Source organism: Larus michahellis, chromosome 23 (assembly GCF_964199755.1).
Source record: "Larus michahellis chromosome 23, bLarMic1.1, whole genome shotgun sequence".
NCBI classification, from domain to species: Eukaryota; Metazoa; Chordata; class Aves; order Charadriiformes; family Laridae; genus Larus; species Larus michahellis.
In genome coordinates this window covers 2628803-2656118 of record NC_133918.1, presented here as the reverse complement: position 1 = coordinate 2656118, position 27316 = coordinate 2628803, and the positions used below count along the sequence as shown (strand labels likewise).

The window sequence follows — 27316 nt, the reverse complement described above, 5'->3', positions numbered from 1 at the left end:
AGGGCACGGCCATCCAGCCAGTTTTTGACCCAGCGAAGAGTACACTTGTCTCTGCCACAATTCCCCAGCTTCTCCAGGAGAATGCTGTGGGGGACGGTGTCAAAGGCCTTGCCAAAGTCCAGACAGACAACGTCCACCGCCTTCCCCGCATCTGGAAGGAGGTCTGGGAGGAAACTCACCCCCGTTACTTGAGCCCCACATTGGGCAGCAGCGGGAGGGACAATGTGGAGATGGGGACAGGGCTGGTGGAGCAGCAGTGGGGGGGATACAGGGCAGGTGGGGGTGGCTCTGCTGGGTGGGGGGCGATGCCAGGGCACAGGGGGCTGCGGAGGCGGTCGGGAACCAGGGCTGTGCCTGCAGGGGGGGATGCCGGGGGCCTGACGCGGCTGCCCCTCAGCCTCTCCGTCCGGGCACGGGGTTGAGCTGATGTTGCTGTGCCCTGCGGTGACAAGGACCGGCCAAGGGCTGGTCACGCATCACCCCAAGCTCTCAAAACTGTCACCAGGCTGGCAGCAGCTCCCGGACGGGCAGGCTGGTCCCCGGCGGCAGCTCTGCGGCCTCCCCTGCCCCAGCCCCCTGCCCCGGCCGGGCACAGCCGCTGCCGGTGGGTCCCCGCTGTGTCGCGCCGTCCGGCTGGAGCTCACAGAATCACGGAATCACGGAAACTTCAGAGTTGGAAGGGACCTCTGGAGATCATCTAGTCCCGCTCCCCTGCTAGAGCAGGATTGTCCAGAGCACATCCCTCAGGGCTGCATCCAGGCGGGTCTTGAAAGTCTCCAGAGAAGGGGACTCCACACCCTCCCTGGGAGCCTGTTCCAGGGCTCTGTCACCCTCACCGTAAAGAAGTTTTTCCGTGTATTCGATCGGAACTTCCTATGTTCCAACTGGTGCCCGTTGCCCCTCGTCCTGTCACTGGGAACCACTGACCTTCTGGGACGAGTCACAGGGACCAGCGATGCCAAACGGCGCCCGGGATGTCACACTCCCCTGGTTTCCCTGGGGGTTGTCGCACTTGGTGTCATTCCTCTGCCACCTCCCGGCTTTCTCTGCTGGTCGGGAGCTGCGGGGGGGTGAGATGGCGGGTGGGAAAGTCCTGGGAGGAGGGAGGGGGCCAAGGGCTGCGCGGGGAGGGGGGGAGCTGGCAACAGCCGCCGTCCCCGAGAGGGGTGGCACTTGGTGGCGGGTGACAACGAGGACACACCTCACCGGGGTTTGGGTGGGAGGTAGACCCACTGCCCGCCGGGACGCCGCGGGGCTGACACCCCCCCCACCCCCCCCCCTCCCAGCCCCGCAACTTCTCCCTCAACTGGAATCGCGCGCGTCGATGCTGCTGCTGCGAACCACCCTCTGCCCCCCCGCGGGTGCCGCCGGTCCCGGGGGAGCGGGGGGGGGCGGGCAGCAGCGGGGAGGCGGGCAGCCGGGGGGGTGCGGGCAACAGGAGGGGGTGAGGGCAGCAGGGGGGTTTGCGGGTAGCAGGAGGGGCTGTAGGCAGCAGACGGGGTGCGGGCGGCAGGGGGGGTGCGGGCAACAGGAGGGGTGCGGGCAGCAGGGGGGTGCAGGCAGGAGGGGGTGCGGGCAGGCGAGGGGGTGCAGGCAGCAGAGGGGGTGCGGGCAGCAGGAGGATGCGGGCAGCGGAGGGGGGTGCGGGCAGCAGGAGGATGCGGGCAGCGGAGGGGGGTGCGGGCAGCGGGGGGTGTTCAGGCAGCAGGGGATACGGGCAGCAGGGGGGTGCGGGCAGCAGGAGGGGGTGTAGGCAGCGGGGGGATGTAGGCAGCAGGGGGGTGCGGGCGGCAGGGGGGGTGTAGGCAGCGGGGGGGGTGCGGGCAGCAGAAGGGTGCGGGCAGCAGGGGGGTGCGGGCAGCAGTGGGGGGTTGTAGGCAGCAGGGGAGGTGCAGGCAGCAGTGGGAGGTGCAGGCAGCAGTGGGGGGTGCGGGCAGCAGGGGGGGTGTAGGCAGCAGGGGGGTGCGGGCAGCAGTGGGGGGTTGTAGGCAGCAGGGGAGGTGCAGGCAGCAGTGGGAGGTGCAGGCAGCAGTGGGGGGTGCGGGCAGCAGAGGGGGTGTAGGCAGCAGGGGGTGCGGGCAGCCCGGCTTCCCCGTCCCTCGCTGGGCTCCCATCGGCCGAGCCCCGCAGCCGGAATCTCTGTGTGCGTGTGTTTTTCAATCTGTGCTTTGCTTTCCACTTCCAGCCCGGTGTGCTCGGGGCCGGGGGGACTGCTCAGCTCCCCAGGGGGGAATAACCCCCTTCTTCCAGCCCCGAGACCCAGCGTCCGAAGGAGGAGGCTCAGCCTGACCCCCCATCCCCGCGGGACTGGGCGTAATCCAGAGGGAGAGTGAAGGGAGAGAGAAGGACGCGGAGGGAGAGAGGCTGAGGCTAAGCCTCCCCCTTCCCGAGGGGTCACAGCAGGAATGATCGGTCCCTCATCACATCCCCGTCTCACTGCTCCCATCCTCCACAATTAGTCTGGAAGCGTAATTAGAATATGCTTCTTGCGGCTCCGTGCTTAGCAGCAGCCTGATCTTTCAGCCTCTTCTCCCCTCCGTGAACTCCACTGTAATGGGCACGTTATCCCTACGAACCGGCCACCGCTTCACGGTGACTCTGCCTCCCCGCAGACACCGGGTCCTCGGCCAAAATTGCTTTAATTAGACCGCCCTGCGCAGCTCCCGCATCTCCCTGCAAAGCTGCAGCATGTGCCTGACGTCTCCTTTCAGCGATTAAAAGAAGAAGCGGGACCACAACAATTATTGTACAGGCCTGAGCATTGGATACATGTTTATTGCTATTCAGGTTTAGCCGGGAATTTTGTGCAGATCGGGTGTAGGTGGTTATCCAGACTCCTCGCACGGCGCTGCACAGCTCCGGAGCATCTCGTTTGCACGGCCGCGGTGAGCAGAAGGTGGCTGGGTTGGGGCAAAGAAGAGCCAACGCACCAGCTGAAGTTACCATGGCGCTCGGTGGGAGCAGGGGAGGTTAAGACTTGGTTGCTCAGTTGTTTTTTTTAGACCATCTTATCGCATCAGCAGGATCCAAAGCGCGGACTCTGACCCCGGGAGTATTGACTTGTCGTTATTTACAGACAAATGCAGCTTTCTCACTTGTCTCCTGTGACTTTGATATGAGGCATTTACAGACAAACATCACCCTGACAGACAACAGCACGGGACAGTAAGAGGGAAAGATGTGCCACTACACGCACTTTCTTTTTACTCTCCATTAGCAATAAAGTGTCACAGCTACCTTAGTACCATTTGGAATGAGTAAATAATATATTTGGGTAGAATATACTCTGATGCAAATGTACACAAGGCCCCTGGAAAAGCTCACACCAAATACTGTATCATTAGAAATAATAATAATAACAATAATAATAATAATAATAATAATGATAATAAAAGCTATTTATGACACGGCCTTTATTCACAGAAAAGATTTGCCCCAGGGCTTTGTTTTTGCGGTTTGGCTTGATGGCAGATTCCCCCCTGAGCTCTGCCCTGTCGTCCCTGTCAGCCCCGACGCACAGGACACGGAAAAGGAGAATAAACCCCCCGCCCCGGGGCAGAAGCTCCCCCAGCGCAGCCCTGCGGGAGCCGCCCCCACGCCGCCGCAGGAGGCAAAGCGACAGAGCAAGGGGAAACGGCACCGTAGCGCCGAGCAAAGCCGGGGCCCGGGAGAGCCCCTCGCTGCTACACGGGACGGGCTCTTCTCTTTCATCGGGCTCGGAGCAGCAGGCAGCGCTGCGCCGGCTCGCCCAGAGCCGGGGGAGCGGGCACGGTGGCCCACCCTAAGGCACTGCGGTCGCACACCCTCGCCCGTGCTCCGGACGCAGCCCCACGGGCAGCTGCACCCGACCTTCAACGTTTTAGCAGGACATCAAGCGAGAATTTTACAAAACCCAGGACACGGGACCAGTTGCCCTCTGCCTGGGTACCCTGGCGAGGATGGGGATTGCCCGGGCAACGGGATTGCCCCTGGGATGGCCCGTGGGCATCAGAGCGCAGGGGGCAACGAACACGCTTTGCGACCAGCTGCCGCTTCCTCAGAGTCCTTTGGTATCTTGAGTTGGCCTGACAGTGTCCCAGGAGCATTCGTGGATCAGCGATGAAATGCCCGGCTGGGGAGACACGGGAGCAGGTGGGAACGTGTGTCTTGCAGTCCCAGAGCGTGTCCCGCAGTCCCGGAGCGTGCACGTACCAGTCCTGGAGCACACACATGCACCAACTCTGCCGGGACCAGATGGATGTGCAGCCTGGAGCCCTCTCCCCAGGCGGGTACGACAGAGACGAACTGTCCTGCGCTCCCCGGCACGAATGATTTGGCAAAGTCAGAGCCAGGACAGCTTGTCTTGAAAGGCTGGAGGAGAAGGGTCAGGTATTTTTCCTTCTTCTTGGGCACTGATTGGTTCAAGTTTGTATCACAGTGAAGTCTGAGAAGTGGGGAAGAAACCCAAACCACTTTCCCTGAAAGAGAAAGCCCCGTTTGCCTGCCACGCTCAGGCTGGAGAGGACAGGCACATCCCATCTGCTGCTGACCACGGAGGCTTCCATCGCTCGGTAGTAGACTTCGGCCCTCGGCCCTCAAGCCAGCAGTCACGCTGGAGGAAAGCAGGCGGCCAAACCAGCCCCGTCCCACCGCCCGCCCGGGCTCACCCCCGCAGCCCGTCCTCAAACACAAGTAAACGTAAAGAGAAACTAAGAGGCACTAATAACGCAGATACGGGGAGACTCAGGCTTGCGACCGTCAAACCTGGCTCCAGATGTCTTCGTCCAGCTGGAGAAAAGCCCAATCCCCGTTTCAGATCTCCTGCAGTGAGTGGCCGGGCTCGCTGCGTTCCCGTTTCACCAGCGGCTCCCCCACGCTCCGGGAGTCCGTGTCCACCTCGCTGCCCAGGTCACTGATGTCATCTGCAAAGGACAAGTCTCAGTCAGAGTGGGGACCGGCAGGGAAGAGGTCCTTCTTCCCTTCCTCTTCCTCCGGGAAGAGCCAGCAGGAGGTTCCCCCTCCCGCAGCCATTCACTCCCCGACCCAGTGGGACTTTCCTGGAGGGAGAGGAGGTACCTTTGTCCAGCAGCGCTGGGGACAGGGATGCGAGGTCGCCAAACTGAAAGAAAAAAGGAGTTACACGGTTAGTGAGGCTTGGGGAGACCCGAGGCGCCCAAACCTGCAACTTGGCATCTAGTTCCGAGCAATTCTAAGGAGCAGCTTAAGCTTGGGAGAAACCACAAGCATCAGCAGGGCCGGCGGCGAAGGGCAGAAAGCAAAACCAAGCGCAGGTTTTGGGGAAAAGTCTGCCGCTGGCATTGAAACCCCTGGGCAAACACCACACGGAACAATCCGGGGCAGGATCGAGCTCTGGAACAAAGGGAGAAATTTTTCCATCTCCCAAGTCACAGAAAACTTGCTCTTAGACTGATTTGAGTGCCCAGACCCAGCTGCCAACCAACCTCGTTAACTTGGCAGTGTCCACATCATCTGGGACTCAAGATACTTTTATATATCTAGCTAGGGATTTTTTTTTTATTTTTTTTTTTTGCTTTTTCTCAGGCTTATATCTCGTAGTCATTTAAACACAGTTCACGTAGTACTATAGCGATGACAGATCTGGCCAAAAATTGCTACATCTTCGGGTTTGTGAATGTAACATTCATTCAGCCTAGATATTTCTTGGGCTTTTGAAATAGTTTTGTGTGATTCACCAGGAATTATTTGAAAGCCTGCCACCCTTTAAAGTAACGGTAAATCTGGCACAGACTTCAGCAGGTCCAGAGCTCGGCTGTAATTTTATCAGGTCTCCGTTTAAACCCTCCACTTTGCTGCTGGGCCACCGGCCAGGGACATACCAGGCCATTAGATAATTTTGCTCAGTATGACCGAAGTATGTTCAGCTGCTACTGACTCTTCCGTCTCATTTACCGTAGCCGCCGTTCTTCCCACAGCGACGACTAAAACAAAACCGTACGGAAATACCGAAGGAAATCCCGCGTCAGGCTTGCAGTTATCATGCAAACCTTCTGGCCCTGCCTTCCTCTCTGCTTCTAGGTTCAACGCTTTTGCTCTTATCCCCTTCATTTCCCCTTCAGCTCTAGCTGCATCTATCATTTTTATAACAAATGTAGAAAAAAATAAAAATACTTCCTTATTTATATCACCTCACTGCCAGTACAACCTTTACAGAATTGACTTCCCAAAGTGATAAATATCACCCTACATTATCTCCAAAGGATGGTGCCTTTTCTCCAGCTCTCTGCACCTGTAGGGCAGCTAATTCCCCTCTCCTGGGACTCCAGCATCGCTCCAGCATCACTCCAGCATCACCCCAGCATCACTCCAGCATCACCCCACCCCTCTACAAAGCCTTTGCATTCCCGTCAGGAAAGCGCTTGGGCTGGCAAGGCCACGGTGCCACGCGTAACCAGAGAGCTGGGGCTATATCGGGTTCTGGAGATGTATTTTCTCCCTCTACGACGAGGTTTGAAACCCTAAATTGCTCTAACGGTAATGCTGAAAAGTCAAGTGAAGCTGGGCAGCAGAAGGAACCGAGGAGAGCAGGAGTTACAAGGCGAGCTGGGAATGGAAGGACACGATTCACCCCCTTTTGCTGGGAAGAATCAGCCTCCTCCTGGAGAACTGAAATATTGCAAGAGTTTAAAGGAAAGGCAAAACCTGAAGGATGAAAGGCTCCCACAGCTGCGTTTTGCTGGAAGCCACTCTCTGCCTTTCATATTCCTAATAAAGACAGAAATTTTGCAGGGAATAGTGGAACTCGCAGCGCCTTGGGGCAACAGCACGGGCGTGATGGGAAGGGAGGGGATGCAGTTGATTTCCCTGGCTGCCCCACACGAGCTCCAGGGAGGGAAGAAAACAGTTATGAGCTTCAAGGAGCAAATGAGATCAGTTTTAATTCACCAGTAGCTTCTACCTTGCTGTCACAGGTCGATGGGGGCCTTTTAAATCTGGGCGATTCAGGGTGAAATATTAGAAGTGGCTTCAGCTGGGCAGGACAGGACCTGCCTGCAAGCCAGGTGCCAGATTTGCTGCCTGGTTTGTTAAAAAAAACCTCCAAACCCACCACCACCACCACAAACAACCCATCACTTCTCTTCTTCAAGTCAAAAATCACTTCTCTTCTTCAAGTCAAATACAGAGAGTGGCAAACTGAGCATGTAACTCTGGAGCTTGCAGAGGGCTGAAGAAATTCAGTGACCGGTATCACTCAAAGTTGCAGGGAAAGCAAGTTCTGGACTTTTTTTCGCTTGCTTTAGTTTTTGTGTTTGATGGGACTTTGCCCTGGTGGGACCCCCAAAGTCAGGGTTGGTGCCCACAGGTTATGGGGAGAAGTGGAGAGATGCTTTTCTTCCCTCCTCCAGGCCCCCAAAGCCCAGCTGACGCTCGACTGCCCCAAAACCCACGAGCCAGGATGGAGGATGCTCAAGGAGCTGGGTCCTTGCGCCAGGTGCTCAAAACAACTCAGTAAATCCTTTGTCAAAGATGGTTAGAAAAACACGTCCAGGACGCAGTGCGGTTTGTGAACCAAGCCTGTCTCTTTAAGCGCCGCTTAGTTTGGGTTTGTTTCTAGGGAATAAACAATTCTCACCTCTCCCATTACGGCAATCGGCGTCTCCCCTGTTGCCTGGGCAACACGATGCTCTACCAGATAAAACATGTATTCATCGTAGAGCAGGCGAATCAGGTGGAAGGAACCAAAGCTGGCAGCACTGCGCAAGGTGAGGTCACGGATCACCATGGAGCTGGAAAATGGCCCGGAAACAAAATATTTGGGTTATGTTTTATGTTGGCACCATGGCCGATGTGAAATCTTGACCCTGAAGGTATTGTAGGACACTGTGCTCTGTTTCTACCTCTAACCCAAGAGTATCAAAGCACATTAAGAAATTAGTTGATGGAGTATCCTACCCCCATCCTGAAAGGATACAGGAGACACAACACTCCCTTCTGTACCAGGGCAAAGCAACAGTTAACCAGAGCTGCATGGAAGTAAAGAACTCGGCCTCGGCTTTTCAAGGAGCTATTTAGACGCCCTAACCCCGATGCAGAAATATCTCCAAAACGAGAAAGAAAATGTACCTATAGAAAGACCATTTCAACAGGAACTGCCTGGCTGCCTTGGGGAAGCTGGGACTGCCCTCGTGATGCTTCAGGACTTGCGTGACAACGTTATCCAGCCAACTAGCCCACTGGTCCAGAGAACTCTGCTGCTGCAGGGTGAGCTTGAAATCCTGCTCCAGCTTCTGTACCATGCCTTCCTCGCACTGGCACACCCATGAGGCTTGCTCCTGCTCGGCAAGAAGGGTTTGACGGTTACTTATGCCAAGCCTGCATGGCTGGTGCATCCCAACCCAGGAATTCAACTTCATTTCTAGTAGACAAGGGCTCCAAACCAGCTTTGAACCACGTCTCCTCCCATCTGTCCAGACCACAGTACAATATTATTGTTAGAACCGATTAATTGTTGGTAAGGAACCTATTACAGAAGTTCCTTACTACCTTCTCCACTATTCACAGTGAGATGGCACACTTACCTGGAAAAGTAACACCGAACCCATTAAATATTGTTCATTTAATTGCTCCTTAGTGTTGGAAATAAGGTGCTGGTTACCAGGGGACAACCTCATTAGAGAGTCCCAGTTCTAGACAACACGACCTAGGAAAAGCTACCGTAAGTTACCTGCACGTTGGCAAAGTCGACCCGATTGAGATCGCTGAGCATCTGGTTGATCTGGGAAGTGTTCTGCAGCACGGCCCGGGCGGCCTGAGCCAGGTGGTTCAGGGACGTGTATCTCCGTAACGTCTGCGCAAAGGCACTCACTACCCCGACCTGTAAGACAGCACGCAGGGCACCGCGAGCGGGAGGCCGCGGGGCTTGGAGGCAAACTCTCCTCGATGCTGAGCTCAAGCACACACCGCACATCAGCTGGGGTTGCCGGCGCAGTCCCACCCACGCCGCCCTCCAAAGCATACACGAGCAGCACTTCTGCAGCGTCTATTGCACCTTGCAAACCAGCCTCTGCATTTCTTTTCTTTAAACTAACAGGTTTTCACACTCTGCCTCCGGCAGAGACCAGCAAGGTGAGAACAGGCTGCAAGAATCCACGGCTTTAGGAGAGGGAGCCTGAGGTTCAATCTCTGCAATGCCCCTCAGTCCCTGAGGTGCCCTCTACTTTCTAGTAGTAGGCCAGCTTCATCCCAGTGCAAAGATTTTCTTAGAAAGCTTTATCCACAATCTCGGGACCTAGGAATGGCTCAATGGACAGAGCAGCATCAGCTTCTGGTACAAAGGAATTGCCCTACCCGTCCTCCCACTCCTTACCGGTCCATAATTATTCATTACACCGCGCTAATCTGGAGGACGCTTGGCCAAACCCCGCCAGCGACTTCCAGTCGCTGTGGAAAACTGCAACATGGACACACACACGCGCTCAGTTCCTAGCCCCGACCGGCGCCGTGCTCCTCTGCTTACCTTCGTCTGGACAACGTGGGGGGGGAATTCACTCATTGCATTCATCAGCCACCCTTCCAAACTCTTGGCAAAATTACGGATCGCCTGTGTGAGGGTGCCTGCAAAGAAGCCTGCAGAGTTAGAAAGGCTGTTCCCTATCATCTCTGGACATCACTTTCTAGCTTAGGCCTGCTGCGGAAAGCGCAGCCTCTCGTCTGTTAGCTGCGATCTTGGTTTAGCAACAAGGAAATCAGCTGGGTCCTGAGACACATTCAAATTTTTCTTATTCTCTAATGTTGTTACTCATTCTTATTCTTATCCTTACCCTTATCCTTATTTTCTTATCCTTATTTTCTTATCCTTATTTTCTTATTCTTACTCTTTCTTATCCTTTTCTTATTCATGGTCCTTCTGAGCGTTTTCCAAATGCTGAAATACGCTCTTTAAAGCCACACGTGTGCCCCAGCATGCAGCCTGACAGCAACAGCTCAGAGGGACGTGGCTTTCCCGTACTGCTCAACCCAGCCCGGGGCTGAGCTGCGGCCGGGGGGAGACCGACGCAGGCACTTCGTTGAAGAGCCAAATCAGAGAGAAAACCCTCGGTATCCCATCGCTGATCTCCCCAACAACGGTTGACCCCACATTTCCAGGAGGTGCTGTAGAGGACAGGATGGTCCTACATAAACAAAGACAGCACCTCCAAGGAATATCTCACAAGGATTAGCCGTGCTGACTTGTGCCTTCAGCCCCTGATTTTACCTCGACTCCTCGCCAACGTCAGGAGATGTGATATGCAATAAACCCAATTTGAAAAAGCATGGGAATTTCCAGGGGCCACCGGTGACGCGGAGCGAGCAATGCCGCAGGAGCGATATTGCTGTTGCCACAATATTTGAGCTTGTATTCAAAACAAACCCCTCTAAATCAGCTTTTACGATGGAAGTCTTTGTGGCAAGTGGTAGCCAGACCGAGCGAGTGACGTGGATCGCTGTGGGTGAGACACAGCATCCCGTGACTCAGCCCTGCGAGGAGCAGGAGCGGAGCCGGAGCCGGGAGCGCCCCTGGGCTCTGGACCACGCTGGAGGATACTCACTGGGCACCGGCCTGAGCACGTCTGGGATGAGAATCTCCACCAGCGCCTGGTACAAGATGTGATCGCAGCTCCTCATCCATTTGAGGATGGGTTCGTATTTGCACAGAGTGATCAGCTTATCTTTGGGGAGGGTCCCTTCGTGTTCCTCTTCGCTGCGGGAGGAGGAGGAGGGAGGCGGCGTTAGCAGCAGGTTTGCATTCAGGGCGTTCACCCTCCCTCTCCATCCCTGACCCAACTTTTCAGCAGAAAAAAGCCCTTCATGTTTCTTTCAGAAGGAAACATCTGATTGTTTGTACAAGTCCTCTCTGAGGCTGCAAACTCCTCTCCGTCCGTGGGGTCAGAGCTCTGACCAGTTTTCCCTCAAACCCACATCTCCCTGTGCTTGGCCCGTGCTTCACGCACCGGGGCATTGTGCTGCACTACGGTCACTGCAGCCCCTGCCTCCTCACACACCCAGCTGTGTCCAAAACCTTCGCATCCCTCCCCGTGCTCTAACCATCCCTAGCTCTAGCAGTGGGGACAAAATGTAATATTGTTTAAGCAGATTAGCCGGTATTGACGGCTCCTACCAACACTTTGGGGTGTTTAACACCTTCAAATGCTGCAGGTTTTCAGAAGGAAAAAGATTTGGTGTTTCGCTGAGAACAGAACATCTCGTCTCTAACTGAAGGAGGTCAATCAAGCTTGCGCTATTTTCACTTTATAGATGTATGGAAACTTCTTGTGCATGATTAAGGCATAAGATATTTAGTTACAGAGCAAGCAGAGAAAACCGAAGCCTTAATGCACTGCCAGAGCATCAAAGCAGAGCTGCTAAGACATTACGCTGCGAACTGGGAATTTGCAAGGGACTTTCCCCACGCATTACGCATTCCCCACGCCCAAAGCCAAGCCTTGGACATACTATAAAGAGGTAGTTATAGCCTCTGCCCGAGGGGTTTTAGCAAATGAACTCCCCAGACATACTCCCTAGAACACTCCCATGGAGAAATTGGCCATCAAGTACCTAAAATTTCTGTTAAGTGGAACCATATTCGGCATTTTACCATACTTTCCGTTTGCCACATTGGTTTTATGTTTGTAGAGAGAGAGAGCAGGGGGAGGGAGTGCTTTATTTACCTGTCATCTTGGTCATTAGCAGCGGTACGGAGAGGTACGGGAGCAGGCAGCCTTAGCAAGGTGGGTTAGTTTAGAGAGAGCCCTGCAGAAATGCTGCCTGCGGTACCCAAGTGAGCCCGTTTGTACCTAGCACAGCTCTCCCCGCGGGGCTGCGATGCGCCTTGGAGGTGTACGCTTAAGTAAAAGAGGTTTTGAAACAATCAAACGCAGCTACAGTGGTTCTTTGTGGGAAAATATCCATTGGGTAACATCTACAGGGACATATTCTACAGATTATTATGGGGTATTTGCTTATTACTCAAACTTTTACCATTTTTCTTCTGAGTATAAAACGTCAGTATCGGAAGTCCTTATAGAATCAGTAGAAGCGGACAACACAGACTTACAATACAGATTTTCAGAAGAAACCTTCACCTTTCCAATTTTCTCTATTTTCACTTATTTCCCTCCCTCTGGCAGCAGGCTACCAACGCACAAAGGATGAAGAAAAGGCAGTTAACGACGAGCCAGGCAGGAGTACAAAGATCAGAGCAGCTTCGTTTGCCATTATCTGCCTCAAAACACGAGGCACTTTCAAGATCTGGACAGCCGGGCAAAGCAGCGACTCAGTCTGGATGTCGCTAAAACCTCTAAGGCCGGGACGTCACTCAAGATTGACGTCTAATGACACAGACCCGTTCCTGCCTGCTCCTGCTGGCCATTGAGGAAAGCATCGTCCCATCCTCATCCATCCGAACGCGCTCGGCATTTTGGATGAGCACTTGTTGCAGGAGGTAAAAGGCACACAGACGGAGAGAATCAGAGCAGATGCTTTCCTCGGAGGGCTGAAATTCGCATGGTCGTTCCGATCTTAGAGACTTCTGACACTCTTCGTGCCGATTCTGCAGGGAAGTTAACACTTTCAAGTCCTACGGAGCCCTCAAAATGCTTAACGAAGGTGAAAATACTTTATGCGTTTTTAAAAGAAATAGCACCGAAGAGCAGAGCATCGGGAAACAATCGAAGCACAGCAGCGTACCTGGGCGGCAGGGCAGCAGAGCCATCACTAGAGGGTGTTTTAGGACTCCAGAAGGATTGCCACAGTTTCTCAATATAGTGAAATTGAAGATTCACCACAACGTCCAAAGTGGCCTAACAACAAAGACCACAACTCATTAGCTGCTCTGCCAGCATTTTGTCACACAGTATAAGCATAAATTTCACGTGCTGCCATTTAGAAGAAGTCATTTACAAGAAAAAAAAAAGGAAAGGGCATTGTTTCAATAATCAACATGACATAAACCAGGTCACACAATGAAAAAATAACATCACGTGCGATACCTGAGTTGTAATACCTAGCAAATCAAGCATTCCCTATTATATTCCAGCTTTTCCTATGAGCAGGACATGAGATAAGCATGTGCATTATGTCCCACATCCACTAATAAATCCATTAAAAATATTCAAAGGAATCACCTCGCAGTGTCGCCTGTAAAGAAGCTGCAGAGTTTTCACATCGTTCATGGTGACCCCTTCTCGTAAGAGCACGTTACCTAGATCCGGGGCTGGGAACTCGGGAAAGACGTGGGTTACATCTAGGGAAAAGCAAAAAATCGGGAAAGATGGTGAGAGTTCGGAGCGCTCAGTTCTGCAGGATTACAGATGAGCGCAAGGCGCTGCTGTCGCTGGTTGCTACCCTTCGTGTTTCAACTGGGGATGAAACAGGAGAAATGAGACAGATAATCTTGTACTTTCCCAATTCAGGCTGTTATACCGGGAAAAAAGCAGGCAACTGCGGCCCATTTGTTCAGCGTGGAAAGGAAAATGTTTTCTTTCTCTCTGTAATAAAAGAAACAAGAATACATTGTCCTCATCCACCACGCTTCCCATTAGATTTTCTCTGAAGCCTGACAAATGTCTCTCTGGTATTTTGAGAGTACAATGGAAAATAAAATTGGAAAGGAGCGACTGTATTTCAGAGAAGGCTCAGCGCTGGCTGGGATTTGGTGTCTCTACTCGAACGATGGAGACACGTAGATCCACGACGGGCAAAGCCAGGGAGCTTGTCTCCCAAGGAGAAGGTCCGTATGGGTGGTCTGCAGTCGGGCGCGTATTGCAGCCTTTGCAAGGAAGAGGATGGCTCTTCTCCCTCCGGCTGCCTGTCTCAGGAGGCTCGTCAGGACCTCCGCCTCTCCCGTCCAATACGGATAAAGCCAGTCGGATTAAAAACATACTTAGAGGGAACGGACAGACCTGACGGCACAAGGAAAAAGGCTTCCTGTGGGTATGGGAGTTAGCAAATAAACTTAGCGAGTCTGATGTTACAAGAGCTTATCAGAACACACACTATGTATAATATAGATATTATAATATATAATACTGTAGATTTATTAGAAAAGCAAACAAATGCAGAACAGCCAGGCTTGCTGGACAAGACCTTCCTTCCTCTTAAAGCTCTAAGCCTAAACATGACGTATCTCATACATTAAGGCCGTCTCCTCACCTATGAATTGCTGATGGTGTTGACTTTGAGCAGCAACCGATTGCTCGGGCGTCGCGTGCGGGTTACTGTTGGACCCGCTCTCCGTCATGCCATCCATCTTCTGGGCCGGTCTGTACCTGCATCGAGAGCACGGTTTGGGATTTACGTGGGCACGAGCAAACGCGCCCGTGGTATTTGCAACACAGTCAGGCTTTTGCGTTCATCATGGAATACAGGAGGTTGCACTCAAGGCCAGCGTTGTGAGGGCTGACCATTTATATCACCTCCTGGAGGAGGAAAATGAGCACCTCCTTTTGAAAAGCACTCCCCAAGAGTGAATTAAAGGGGTTAAGAAGTTTGCTCAAGGTGACGTCAAAAAAAAAAGAAAAAGAAAAGGAGAAGCAGAGTGGTTGGGGGAGTTGACTTTTATATTTCCTTTCCCTGTGGGAGCTGAAGAAATAAATTCTTCTGCTCCTTCTTCACTCCAGCAAGAACCAGAAGTGGCTGTGCTTCCAGGAGACAATTCCAAATTCCTTTGCACATTGTGGTTTATATTCAAAATCCCTCAGACACAAGAGTAACCACAGTACTGCTTAACCTGCCCTGTTGCCCAAAAAAAAACCCAACAGAAAAACACCAAACAAAACCGAAAACCCACCCAAACACGACACAAGCCCCCAAGTCCTTTACACTGATTTGGCACAAATACCTCCATAGCCGAGGTCCTAAAACAGTTGGGAGGGAGGCAGTGAAGAGGGGCACACGTGGTGGCATTCTCTGGAGCACCGGGCAGATAAAGGCCATTTCACAGAATCACAGATTGGTTTGGGTTGGAAGGGACCTTAAAGGCCACCCAGTGCCACCCCCTGCCCTGGGCAGGGACACCTCCCACCAGCCCAGGTTGCTCCAAGCCCCGTCCAACCTGGCCTTGAACCCCTCCAGGGATGGGGCTTCCCCCAGAATTGGGTTTGGACCCTTCCTCTGCTCAGAGCGGCCAGTGACTTGCAGCCCCCTCTTCCACCGCTCAGCTCTGGCACCCCTGCAGCTCCGGGGTTTGAACTGTCCCACACGCTCCCTGTGCTCCCAGGCAAAGCCAACTCCCCAGCCGGGGTCTGCTGCCTCCTTTGGGAAGGGACCGTGCCTGCGGCGGCTCCGAGGAGCACCTACCTCTGCTTCTGGTGGATGGGCTGCTGCCGCATTGCCATGTACTGGGTGTCCTCCTGCAAACGGTTCAGCGGAGACTCTGGTTTTAGTCGGATCCCGTAATAATGATATTTGGAGTTTCCCCTGGAAGTACCAGTGGTGAAATTGCTCAGTGGAAGCCAGTCAATGGAAGGGACATCGTAGCCCTGCAATTTACTCCTAGGCTTGTTTTGACAATACACCCTACTTCTGACAGCACACAGCGGTTCGCTGCCAAGCGCTATTTGAATGGCTGAACTAATGAACTAACGAATGCCATCATCCCCTATAAAATTTAAAACCACATGTCCCAAAGTTCAGTGACATCCACATTTAAAACCCGGCAAGGTTTGTTCCAAGTAACCCATGGTAACTGGAGAAGAGGAGACAAGTGTTACAATACAAAGTGTGATTAAACAGAATGACAGAAAGGCCTCAGGGGACGCTTTGCTATTTGATTAGGGTTTAAGGATTTGTTTTTTCCATAAAAACAAACTTCCATCTTTATCTAGACTTGGATAGAACGAGCCTGACTGAATAGTCAACTATGATAAGAAAAATGTCTTTCTGTTGCCAGCGCTTTCACAGCACCGGCAACAGGCTTTGATGTGGCTTTGCTCTTGCAGCCGCTCATTTTTGTAGTTTTTGTAAAAACGGGAAGCTTTTTGCAAGCAGAAGAGGCTGTAATTCTTTTCCCTTTGCTGGTCAGCAAAGCTGCTGCGGTGCTCCTTGGGACAACGTCTTTCCATCACAGTTACGACAGATGTGTCAGTTCAGGTTTTTTCCACCAAACTGGAATTTTTCAATCCCCAAGCGTTTGCTTTTGGGAGCGAGAAGGGCAATTATGCAGCCATGGATACGTGACCACAGTTTGTCCAACTCGGCTTTAGCCAGTTTGTCACTAACGAGGGCTGAGCCCGGTCCTCAGCGGGAGAAGAGCCGGAGCCAGGGAGCGGCAGCCGCGTCTCCAGAGCCCATATTGGGGACACTTAAACTTCCTTTGCCGCGTCACTACGACAGGGTCTGAAGGCACCTTAAATCCTGTGATGGTTCCCATTGGAAAATTACATAGAGAAAATTAAGAGAGGAATATTTGTCAAAGAATTAACCCTTTCTTCCTGGTTGGGGGCATTTTCTCTTTGAATCGTTCGGTCTTTGTCACTGTCGCCAAAGGGCTCAGGTACGAAGTACACTTCAGCCATGCCTTAAGTGATTTTAAGTGCCTGCAAATTAAATAACGGCTGTGTTTATAATCTAAATGAATGAATAAGAAAATAATGGTGGACAGCTATTTCCATATTTATTGAGGTTTTCTGTATCCTTCCCAGCCTGCACGTTTGCAGCGTTAAGTGGGTTTTTGGCTTGTTGGTTTTTTCTTTAATCCTTGATGGGATTAAAGAATTTCTCTCCTCTAAAGAAATGATTTCGAAGCTCTTGCACTTGAACCAATCTACGGAAATCCAAACTCTCCCCTGCTCTTCCAACGGCTGTTGCCTCCACATTCCAGCCATGGAATGCCCCAGACACATCTGGTTTTGTTCTTGTTTAGAAGCCCGGGTATCTAAGCTAGAATTTTATTATAAAATCTTCCACAATCCGAGCAATTGCTGTTTCTCTAGTGTCTTAGCTGCCTTTTTTTAAATTAGAAGCTGGGATAAAATGCAAACTCAGCTGTGCGAGCTGCGCAGGTACTTTGGATGCTCCTTTGAAGGACACATATGTAAATGCTTTCCTATGTTACGCTTTTGTTGTAACATCATATGCACCTTTGATGTTTTAAAAGAAAAAAATTCTGTCACAAGAGTCAGCCAGCCGCTTTGGGAATTTAAGACATCAGGCGTGACACCTGTAACTCCTGTCCAGCCGCTCTGCATCAAAGGCAGGCACAGGTTCTGTTCTCATCCGCGATGGAGGAACTCTACTGGATCCAAAGGGAGAAACCGTTTCACCGCACCAGAATTTTGGGCTCTGGAGCTGACAGCAGCAATCGTAAAGACGAGTTATTTCACCTTTTTGAGACGGTAACAGAATGATTAGAAACCTAGGTTCAAATGAAATATTCTTAGCCTCTGTAGGAAATGGACTCGGACCAAATGTGGCTGGAGAAAGCGCTGTCACCAGAGACCTGGAGCGCGTCTGAAATGAACTGCATTGTCCAGCCTCTCGCACCGCTGACTCACGGCGAGAGAGCAGCTTTGCCTCACAGCAACACACGGAAATTACTGCTCTGCCTCAGAACAGCAATTTTTTTTTTCCCCACAACATCACGGTTGGTTGTTTCTGTAGATCTGGGAAGAAAGACCCGCGCCTGCTAAATGATGCTCGGTAGGTCCTCAGTATGCGTAGGAGAAGTTGCAGGAGTTTTTTGGTTTTTTCTATTTAAATGTAGATTCATACCAACCTGGTTCCCAGGCGGCGCGTCCTCAGCCCCATGAACACCGAGCGGATCAGCTTTCCGAAGGAAGCGGCGTTCACCGGATCCAGTTTGTGCTCCTGGCAGTGCCGCAGGTAATGGTTGTAGAGAGAGCTCCTGGGAAGGCTGACGCCTTCCGCCGTCTCGTAGTTGTCCAACAACCACTGGAGCTTTAGGTATGGAAAGCACAAATAAGTAAAGAACACGTGAAAGTCTAAAGAGGGCTGGAACGGGCTGCGTCAAACTGTCAACACTTCAACACCAGGAGAGCCCATCTGACACGAAGAGTTCGTGAGAGCTTAATGCTGGGTAGTTAATTTAGCTGAGTTAATTTGTATCATTTCCACCGGTTGCATTTTTATACGGATAAAAGGATCCCCAGCCCAAGTAATAACCCAACAAAAATGCTGCCAGATTTTGCAAAAGCCTTAGACCACAGTGCGCCTGCCATCTCAGCCTCCACCTGGGATCGGGATGAATTCCTGCAGAGCCAGAATAAAGCTGTAAGAACTCGTGTTTTCCAAGAATCAAGATGTTAGGGATAAAGATGTTACGAACTTTATTTCTATTGACTGTCTGTTTTGGTTTTTAAAAATAAATCTTCAGCAAAAACTTAGGCCTTGTTTGATGCAAGGATGGAAAAGTTAAGATACAGCCTAAGAGCAATAAATTTTAGGAGCCCCAAACATGCTCCAAAGTCTTTATTAATTTGAAGATTGGCATGTCTGCAACCGTTTCCTTAACAATAAAAATGAAAGGTTACCAAAGCAACCTTAAAAATCCGAGTTTTTCCCTCTATTTTTCAAAATGGACTGTCTGACTTTCCCATTGATTAAAGTTTGCAATTAGCTATAAAATATTTATACCCAGCCGACGGGAAAGGGCAGGCCCGGCACAAAATGTCAAGCCCGGAATTAAAATGCAGAAAAACAAAAACCTCAATCTCCTTTAATTGGCTAAATGACTTCAGCATCAATAAAGCAAGTGTTATATTAAGTGAATTTTTGAAGGAACCGGATGTACAAATGGACTAAAATCAATAGCTTTGGTAAAAGCCCTTTCATTGTCCTTAGGGACCTTTGGGATTCACGTTTTCAGGACTCCCCCCTCCGCCCAGGCCCGGGTCCCTGTGAACGGAGGAGGCTCAGCTCCACCCCCAGCAGCCGCCTTCGCACCCGAGCAGGGGCAAAACACACTCAGGCTACGGCTGCCAAAATATTAGCCCCACCATCTCCGTACAACGAACTGCATATCGTAATTAAGCACAAACCTAAGCCTAGAAATCAGCGGGATTGAACCACGCGGGCAGATGTACAAGTTGGTCCATGCTTAAATCCTCCCCGCTCGTACTCCGCTACCTGGCTTTTTTCTCCCCTTTTCTCTCGGGGAAACCTTGGGGTCCCGGTTCACCACTATTTTACTCGAGTTTTATAACAGTAACTCCGTGAAAATACGACCTGAAAAGTGCGAGGACATCCCTGACACCTCACTCCATTGAGTTCTTTTCAGTTTAGGCATTTCGTACCCAACTCTGCTCTGACACAAAGGCCTTTCAGCACCCACGGCTCTCTGTTCCGCGCTTGCCATTCACATATCCAAACTGAAACCTCTGCTGCATAAAAAATGCGCTGAATCCCAAGCCGTACACTTAAATCTTATTTCATTCATTAGTTGGGTTTGATCCAAAGCAACCACAAGTTCAAACGCCTGGATCCGTCGGTTTTGGTGGCCTTTGGAGCAGACCATGGGCTGGGAGAAGAAAGATTAATGATTAAGAAGGTTCTTCTCTTTAAATTTTTTTAAAATTTTATTTTAGTTATCCCGTGAGAGATACTGAATGTGGATCAGCAAATTATTTTCTAAACCTGTTCTAATTCCAAGCCTTAAAAAAAAAATAAAGTTGCATGTTACTATCGAAAATTGAGAAATAGGTAAAACTGTCTCGGTTACATTCGATCCTGGACATTTTTAGTCTAGTGCCAGATATTTCTAGAATATTCCCTTCATCTTCCAGCTTTCTTTTTCTGCAAGTGTCTTTTTATATTGCTTTAAACATTACCGAGTTTCACAATATGAACTCCCACTATTGAGTTCAAAATTCATTACGAAACGCACAAAAGGGCTTAAAAAAGAAATCTGTCAGAATATAAATAATTTTCCAAACGTTATTTTTGCTCTTCCTGCATTAGTAATAACAGACCAGGCACTTACAACGAGAACGTTAAAGATTCTTTCCATCTGAGTCCCTTATTCCGTTTACTTTTTGAATTTTGCTCAGTTGGGACAATGACACGATATTCTACGGTTTCCTTTCTGTTTATATTACAATCAGGTTCCAATAAAATCCCGGTGCAGCCGTGTGCTGCTGCCTTTGTTCGAGGCGCTACGGGGGAACCTTGCCACCTCGTTTCTGCTTTAACTGTATTTCTATGGACTGTTTGTTTGGATTTTGAAAAAAAAAAAAAAAAAAAAAAAAAATCATCTTTAGCTTGCCTTTCTCCACCGAGCAGGAGATTCACCCTTCATTAGGTCATTACGTCCCTCCCCCGGCCAAGGGAGAATTATTCCCTTTAATAGTTTTCCTATTTCTCTGTTCAGTCTCATTTTAGGTGTTTCCACCTAAACGCCATTTGGGGGTAAGATCTTTTGCTCAGGGGAAAAACTCCATCAGCACCTACCCAAGAGCCACTCACCCACAGGGAAGAAGTCCTATGGTTTTTTGATTGGTATTTTGAAGGGTTTGGGGGGTTTTTGGTTTTATAGGCAGTGAGGAAAAAATAGATTTTACCCCCAGGAGCGCTATGGCTGGGCTGGGAGCTGCAGGGCATCAGGCAGGTTACAGCATCCGACCGGTTCCTGATGCGCCCAGCATCAGGCACTCGCGTACAAAAATTGTAGTCGTTTTTCTCAAATTTCTTTGCATCACCTGCAAGCTCCTAATTGGCAAAGAAGTAATCCTCTGACCCAGCGACTCCGGAGTACACTCGTGAGCAGAGCTCTTTGGGTAACAGTAATAGATTGACGTAATTTCATTAGAAACACGGTGTGTGTCACTGGGGCATTACCATTAGCTTGGACTTCTAAATTTGATATTTCGAGTGCACTTAAATAAACCTCTCAGAGGGTTTTTGAGGCTAAATTAAGTTATCAAGTGTGGCTCCAGTTCACATTGACTTTGCTTAAACAGCATTATGTAAAAAATTCCCTATTGACTGAGATACCTTTAGTCTTCCTTTTATTTAAAAAAAAAAAAACCAAACGAAAACACCAAACCAAAGATTCCTGGCACAAAACATCTGCTGACAGCAACAAAATAAACCATTATCCCGAGGATTAACAGATTTGCAAAATGTGAAGTTCAGAACAAGGGATGGAACGCTTAATGAAAGACTCTGCAACCTTAAGACTAAAAGCAATTAAGTCCCAACTAACAGGGCAATTAGCATTATCTACCAACTTCCTGGGCCACCAGCTTTTGTCAAGCTCGTATTTTCCTTTCAGCCTTGACAAACCACAGTCACCTCCTGCTTCACTTTCTGGTCCTCAGGCACAAGCCTGACAACATCGTGTGTCAGTCACCCATCATTTGGGATAGATTCTGTTTGGCCTTTTGTTTGGTTGTGGGTTTTTTTAACGTAAAGAGGTGGGAACACTGCGGTTGGGAGCAAGCCCTAGCAGTCTCCAGTCTCCAGGTGTGAGATGCCCCATCCCTGGAAACATTCAAGGTCAGCTTGGACCCGATGGAGTCGAAGATGTCCCTGCTCAGGGCAGGGGGTTGGACTAGGTGGCCTCTGAAGGTCACTTCCCACCCAAACCATTTGATGATGGTTCTGTGATTCCAGCCCAGCTCCCGCCTCAGACCAGGGCTCACTTCCGAGGGAGGTCAGGTCCCTCACTCCAGTGGAATGGGACATTCAGTCGAGTCCCAGCAGAGGCTGCGCAGCCTCCCCGGGCACCGGCGCCAACCTCCCTCCAGCTCTGAAAAGAGATTGCCTGATCCGGTTCTGCAACACACTGCGTTCCCTACAGGCACTGCTCGGACCATCGCCTCCTCGTTATTCCCTACGTCCGCAGACACCGCTCCATGCTCCGGGAAGGCAGAGCAAGGACACTGGGGCTGCACAGGGCAGAAAAGGCCCCGCAGGTTTCCTTGGCTGATGCTCTGCACTTCAGCAGAGGGAATTACCCAGCCCCGGAGCTGCCCGGGGCAGCAGCACATCGCTTGTGTGTGGACCGACAGCTCAGCAGCGAGCTGATGTGTACACACGTGCTCAGCAAGTACTTTATTTGCTTTAGAATTTGTAAGACAACTTAAGCCTTATGCCAAACTATGAACCACGGCCTGAGAAGAAAGACGTTATGCTCTTCTACCCTGCAAGACAAGTGTGGGGAAGATCTGATCAAAGGCTGGATCGGGCCCCAACGCCATCCTGCACAGCCTGCGGCCAGTTGAAATCGCTTTTCTACCTTCACTTCCTTTCCTCTGCCCTTTTCCTGCTTTTCTTCAATACCACATCAGGACCCACCCCGTCCTGCTCCGCTCTGTCCCTCTCTGCACTGGGAGGAACAAGAAAAATACTGCAGAGCAACATCGTCCTTAGACAAACCTGCGCGGCACCCGAGGCACAGCACGGGACAGAAGGATGCACAGAGACGCTGAGAACAGCAACTACCGGCCTGACCCTGCAGGTTTGTGTTTCCTCGACTACAACAAGGAACCTTCCATTTCTAGAAGCTGAAATAAGAACCGAGCTCATCCAGGAGCCCTGGCTTGGAGTTCAACACCAGCTTAAGAGAACCACGTCGTTAGGTTTAATGTTCCTTTCATTTTCTCAGGCTGTTTCTCTAGGGTGAAAAGGGCAAAGGTTTTTTTTGCAGGACCTAAGAATGACAACAGATCTGCCCCCAAACGCAAAGCAAAAGGAAATCTGTTAGAATAAGGAAACACCACTTTGTGCACTGTGATTTATCAGGGCAGAACATGCTCCAGCCTAATCCAAACCACAATGAAGTCAAGGCAAGTCCGATGACTTCAACGGGACTTGAATTAGACCCTCCAAATCTCACACAAGCATGTGCTCACCGTTAAGCATTCCTGCATGGGAGCCACAAACCACGATGCAGAAGGCCCAGTAGAACAGTGGGAACTTCACACAAAGCAGGGAATTTGTTGGCATAGTGAGAAGAGAGAGGTCTAGAAATGGCTTGAGCGCAGCATTGTAACATAACGGTCTTCCTCAGGCACAGAGAGAGGCAACAAAGGCATTCACCGGAGCAGCTTTTGGTACGCGCTATCTAAGGGATATCTCTCATGATTCACTCCGAGCTACTGCTGTGGAATTCCACGTTATTTTCCAGCTGTCTTTCAATTCCAGGGAAAGGAAAGAACTTCCTCAAATGCGTTCATCTAATTGCCAGCAATTTCCATTGCAAGGCAGACGAAATCAATAAACACAGGGGAGAGGCAGTTAACAGAATCCAGAGCAGCTCATCAACAAACGTGATTAACGTCGTGGCACTTTTTGCAGGTTCTTGGGACTGGGCTGCTTTAGGCAGCACGGCTGAATCACGGGCTGCTTTGAGCAGCTCGTGCTGTGGAATATACCAAAGGGTGACAAATAATGCTCCTACCAAAGCGGGAAAGAGGTTGTAAATTCCGATTGCAACTTACATGGCTGTTGAGCAAACTGCTTTTGTGTGATGTAATCCCTTCACTTTTTTGTAGGTTTTCAATCGCCATTTCAAGCTAAAGAAAATGTGCACAGGGAAAAAAAAAAAAAAAAAAAGGAAAAAGAAAAAGAAAGGAAATCAGACAGTTAGCAACAGCCAGGATTATTATTTTTTTTTTAATATTTGAATGATTAATGCTTTATATCAAGCTTGTGAAAAAGAGGCAAACAGATGAGGCGCAGTCCTTATGGGATGAAGCTGCAGGGACGTTATGGCACGGCATGCAAGGTAACACCCCGGCAAGAATCCCCACCAGGGTGAAAGAGCGAGACCAGGGGGCTTTTGATCTTCCACTGTATCCATTGCCCATATATAAAAAAGAAAAGCAGTTTTCCTTCTCCTTTCCCCTTCAAGCCTAGACCAAACCACCGCCAGCCAGATACGCCGCAGCACGTCAAAGGTTTGCTCCAGAGAAGGTGTATTTTTACCCAGACCTTTCAAGGAAAACTGGAAGTAATTACTTTGGTTATTATTATGTCTTCAAATTTTGACAAAAAACTAACGGCAACTAAAGAAAACCAGGGCACAAGGAGGGCTGACACACAGAATGCGTAAGCTGGAATGGGTGAGAGCTCTTTGCTCCTGAAGAGCACTGCAACGGGACTCCGAAGGAAGAAGAGAGGTTTCAAGGAGGTGACCTTCTTCCCACCATGACAGGCTGGCACATCTGGATGCTACTCGTGCTCATTTCCACGGATCTCAGAGCTCCTGCAAGTGGAGCCATGGTCCCTGAAGAGCCCCCTCGCTTTCCGCTCTCTGGCTTCTCTTCTACACTCAGCCCAGCTGCGGCTGCTGCCCCGTGCCCGGACCCTCTCCTGAACCCTTCTTGGCTTCTGCTTTCTGCTGCTGGGGCTCCCTTGGCAACCTCTGGCAAACTACTTAACGCATGCCTGCGGGCCCCAGAGCTCTAGTGCTCCTCAGCACAAGCTTTTTGCAAGGGAGGAAGGAAAAAAAAAAAAAATACCCCAAACCAAAAAAAAAACCCCACCCCCCATTAAGGGAGTGGCAGGAGCAGAACCTGCCATTTCTCTCCAGTAGATGTTCTCAAAGGCCTGTTATCTGGGACCTGTTGGTGCAGGCAGGACGAGGCGGCACACATCAGCCACGGCAACCAGCAGCCAGCAGCTATCTCTAACATCTGCCCTCATTTAACAGCACGGGCCTGCGCTCCTCCATAGGCACACGCACAAAGCATCGCATCTGCACAAGGATGTCTCAGCGGCCTCCTTCACAGACTGGTTTGCTCCCTCTACTCCGGTTTGCACCAACTCCCAGCAGGGTGAAGACAGTGGTAGAGATAAAACCAGCCCTTTACAAACCCCAGCTCTGTCAGAAAGGTGATAGGACGGAACAAATCCCATCTAAGTTCTGAAGTAACATTCAACGACCAAAGACACAGCCTGTGCCAGGCCCGTGTCTGAAGGTGCTGCTCTGTCCAAGCACCTCCAGAACCTCCCTTGGTTTCTATCCAAAAGCGCCAGCACCGCAGCACTTCTCGAGAAGTTATCAGTGAATGCAAAAAAGGGTCAGTCTGAGACTATATGTCAGTGCTTTTTGAGAAAACTGCCACACCGTGATGTATCAGGAGGAACCAAAGACTGATCGCTGAGGCAGCCTTCAGGAAATGAGTCAGTGTTAGAGGGAGACACCGTTTCCTTCCTCTGTTCAAGGAGCAGCGCGGTGCCCGTTGAGCAACGCCTCTTACACAAGCCCAGAAACGCCGCCTCTCCTTTGGCATTTTGGTAAGTGTCCCATACAAATGGACGTCTTGCGTCTGCAGAAGAAAATATTATGGAGACCAAAGCTCTTAAACAGCCCCGCACGAAGGCGAGGAGCTCTGAGGACCCACTTATGGGAGGTCTCAAGGATTTCCTCTCTTGGGATAGCCTAATTTAAATGAGGATTAACAGTGCTCTATTGGCACAGACTTTGAATGGGGCTGATTCGTGTGCTCTTTCAGCCCTTTCAATGGAGCAGAACTTCATTATTCCAGCAGATATGGAAGACGGGTTTCTTTAAATATTTGAAGATTTTATTTTAGCGTACACATGGTCTTTACCAAACATCCCTCAACCTCCTGAGGCAGCGCTTACACTGTTGCTAATTCTGAAGCGCTACCTCGTTCCCCGTCTCCTCCGAAGACACTCTCCCTGCTTTCAAGGTCTCAGAGGCGGCTCTGCCTCAAGCCCTCTCGCTTCTCCATTTCTTGCAGCTGCCTCTCACGTTGCCAAGCCCTCACTTTGCTGGCCACTTTGGCATCTGTCCGTCCGTCTGTCCATCCATCCATCCATCCCCTCTGCACTACACCTCCAAACCAAAAGCAAACCTTACGGCTTCCTCGGCTGCCTCTGCAGGAGCTGTACTTTTCTTTCTCTCCACAAAGCTCTTAATCCTGCCCTAAATACATTTTGCCAGAACTACAGCCTCTCTGGCCTCTTCAACACCAGCCTTTCCTATCCTCTGTTTAAGCAAGACATAGCAATGAAAAATAATGTTCTTACCCATTGATTTGATTTAGTCATTGCTCTCCTTAAGCCTTCCGCTATCCACCCATTGTTATGTGATCTCCAAAGCAGTTATCACGGCTCTGCTCTATCCCCCTCCGACCCTGGTCTGCGCTGAAAGAACTGAAATCCACCCACGGACACATCCCTATCCTGTCTTCCACACACCATTTTCACCCTCCATAAGGGTCACAGACAGTTTGTGTGAAAATACCTTCAGAAAGTTCATCCCTACATGCAACAGCGGGAATTTATTTCAGATGCATCTTTAGAAAGGTCACTTCCTAAATTTGTTTGTTTGTTTTTTTTTCTTTTTTCTTTTTGCTGAACAGCTTTATCTCACGTGGTAGACAGCTACAAACTAAATCTGTTCATGGGGCATTTCTATTGACACATTTTCTACTCTGGCTTGGAAATTTAAAACAAAACAAACCAAAAAAACAAAAAAAAACAAAACCCAAGAGTAATGTTGTGCAGCTTTGCAAGATGCAGTCCCACGCAGGTGACAAGGTCAGCAGCTACTTCCTTCAAAATAACCAGCTTGAGCAAAAATCAGAAGATGGTCCAATGCTAGTTTTTAACGATGAACAGTTAAAATACACACACACACAATCCCTCACAAGAAACGAACCCCAGCTAATCCAGAGGCATCTGCCATTTTCCGCCCAAAGCTGAAGACTTTTCCCCTACTTCTACCTAAGGCAGAGCACATTTACTCCAGGATCAAAGGCAACCAACCTTTCAAGGCATAAGGATTCAAAAAACGTGAAGTCTAGACTCTAAAACACAGTGGGAAAAGAAAGTATGACCAAACCAGCCAGATTTTCAAGAGTACTCGGTAGCAAACGGCTCCTGTTTTTCTCCCTGGGTGGTGCTGTTCACATTTTAAAATCTGGCCACATGGGCTGAATTACACCTACATTTGTAATTATGTTTACATACAAACGTAGAAACACACGTAAGTCAGTCTGGAAAGGAAGGTGAGCGGCGTCCCAGAGAACAACCCGCTCCTGGCAGCAGCCGCTCCTGAGCCTGGGAGATTCCCAGAGAAAAGCCCTGGGAGCTCTGGCTGCAGAAAGGCTGGTTTGGGTGAACAGTTGTGTCCCCCTGCGTCCCACACAGCTGTCCAGCTGTGCTTGTAGCACCCCGGCATCATTAAAAACAATGAGAGCTCTAAAACATTTCTGTTTGATAAGTATTATCCCTAAAATACATTTTCTGTAACATATGGCATGGACAGAATACACAATGGTGTAGGAGATATATACAAAGACTTTTCGATCACTGTGCGTTTGGCACGCTCAGCTTGACATACTTTATGTGCTAATTATCCACTGTGTTAATAATGGCTTTTTCAGGT

At 50.3% G+C, this 27316-nt stretch overlaps 1 protein-coding gene across 4 annotated transcripts in view; it reads right to left on the bottom strand.

Annotated features, from left to right (window-relative positions):
* Positions 1-3181: 3181 nt before the first annotated feature.
* The window catches only part of RFX2 (regulatory factor X2), a 61555-nt gene continuing 37420 nt past the window's right edge, over positions 3182-27316 (bottom strand). Inside the window, exons 6-19 of one of the 4 annotated variants that reach the window (XM_074565574.1) lie at positions 23394-23468; positions 17711-17892; positions 15295-15414; positions 14149-14264; positions 13122-13240; positions 12685-12797; positions 10548-10699; positions 9476-9573; positions 8684-8833; positions 8083-8291; positions 7592-7745; positions 5056-5098; positions 4744-4901; positions 3182-4457 (exon numbers count right to left, since the gene is read on the bottom strand). In XM_074565574.1, coding sequence (XP_074421675.1) covers positions 4792-4901; positions 5056-5098; positions 7592-7745; positions 8083-8291; positions 8684-8833; positions 9476-9573; positions 10548-10699; positions 12685-12797; positions 13122-13240; positions 14149-14264; positions 15295-15414; positions 17711-17892; positions 23394-23468 — 1641 coding nt within the window. In that variant the 3' untranslated portion in view covers positions 3182-4457; positions 4744-4791. Of the gene's footprint in view, positions 4902-5055; positions 5099-7591; positions 7746-8082; positions 8292-8683; positions 8834-9475; positions 9586-10547; positions 10700-12684; positions 12798-13121; positions 13241-14148; positions 14265-15294; positions 15415-17710; positions 17893-23393; positions 23469-27316 lie in introns of all 4 variants that reach the window. The other 3 variants (XM_074565573.1, XM_074565572.1, XM_074565575.1) reach the window with 3 other exon arrangements.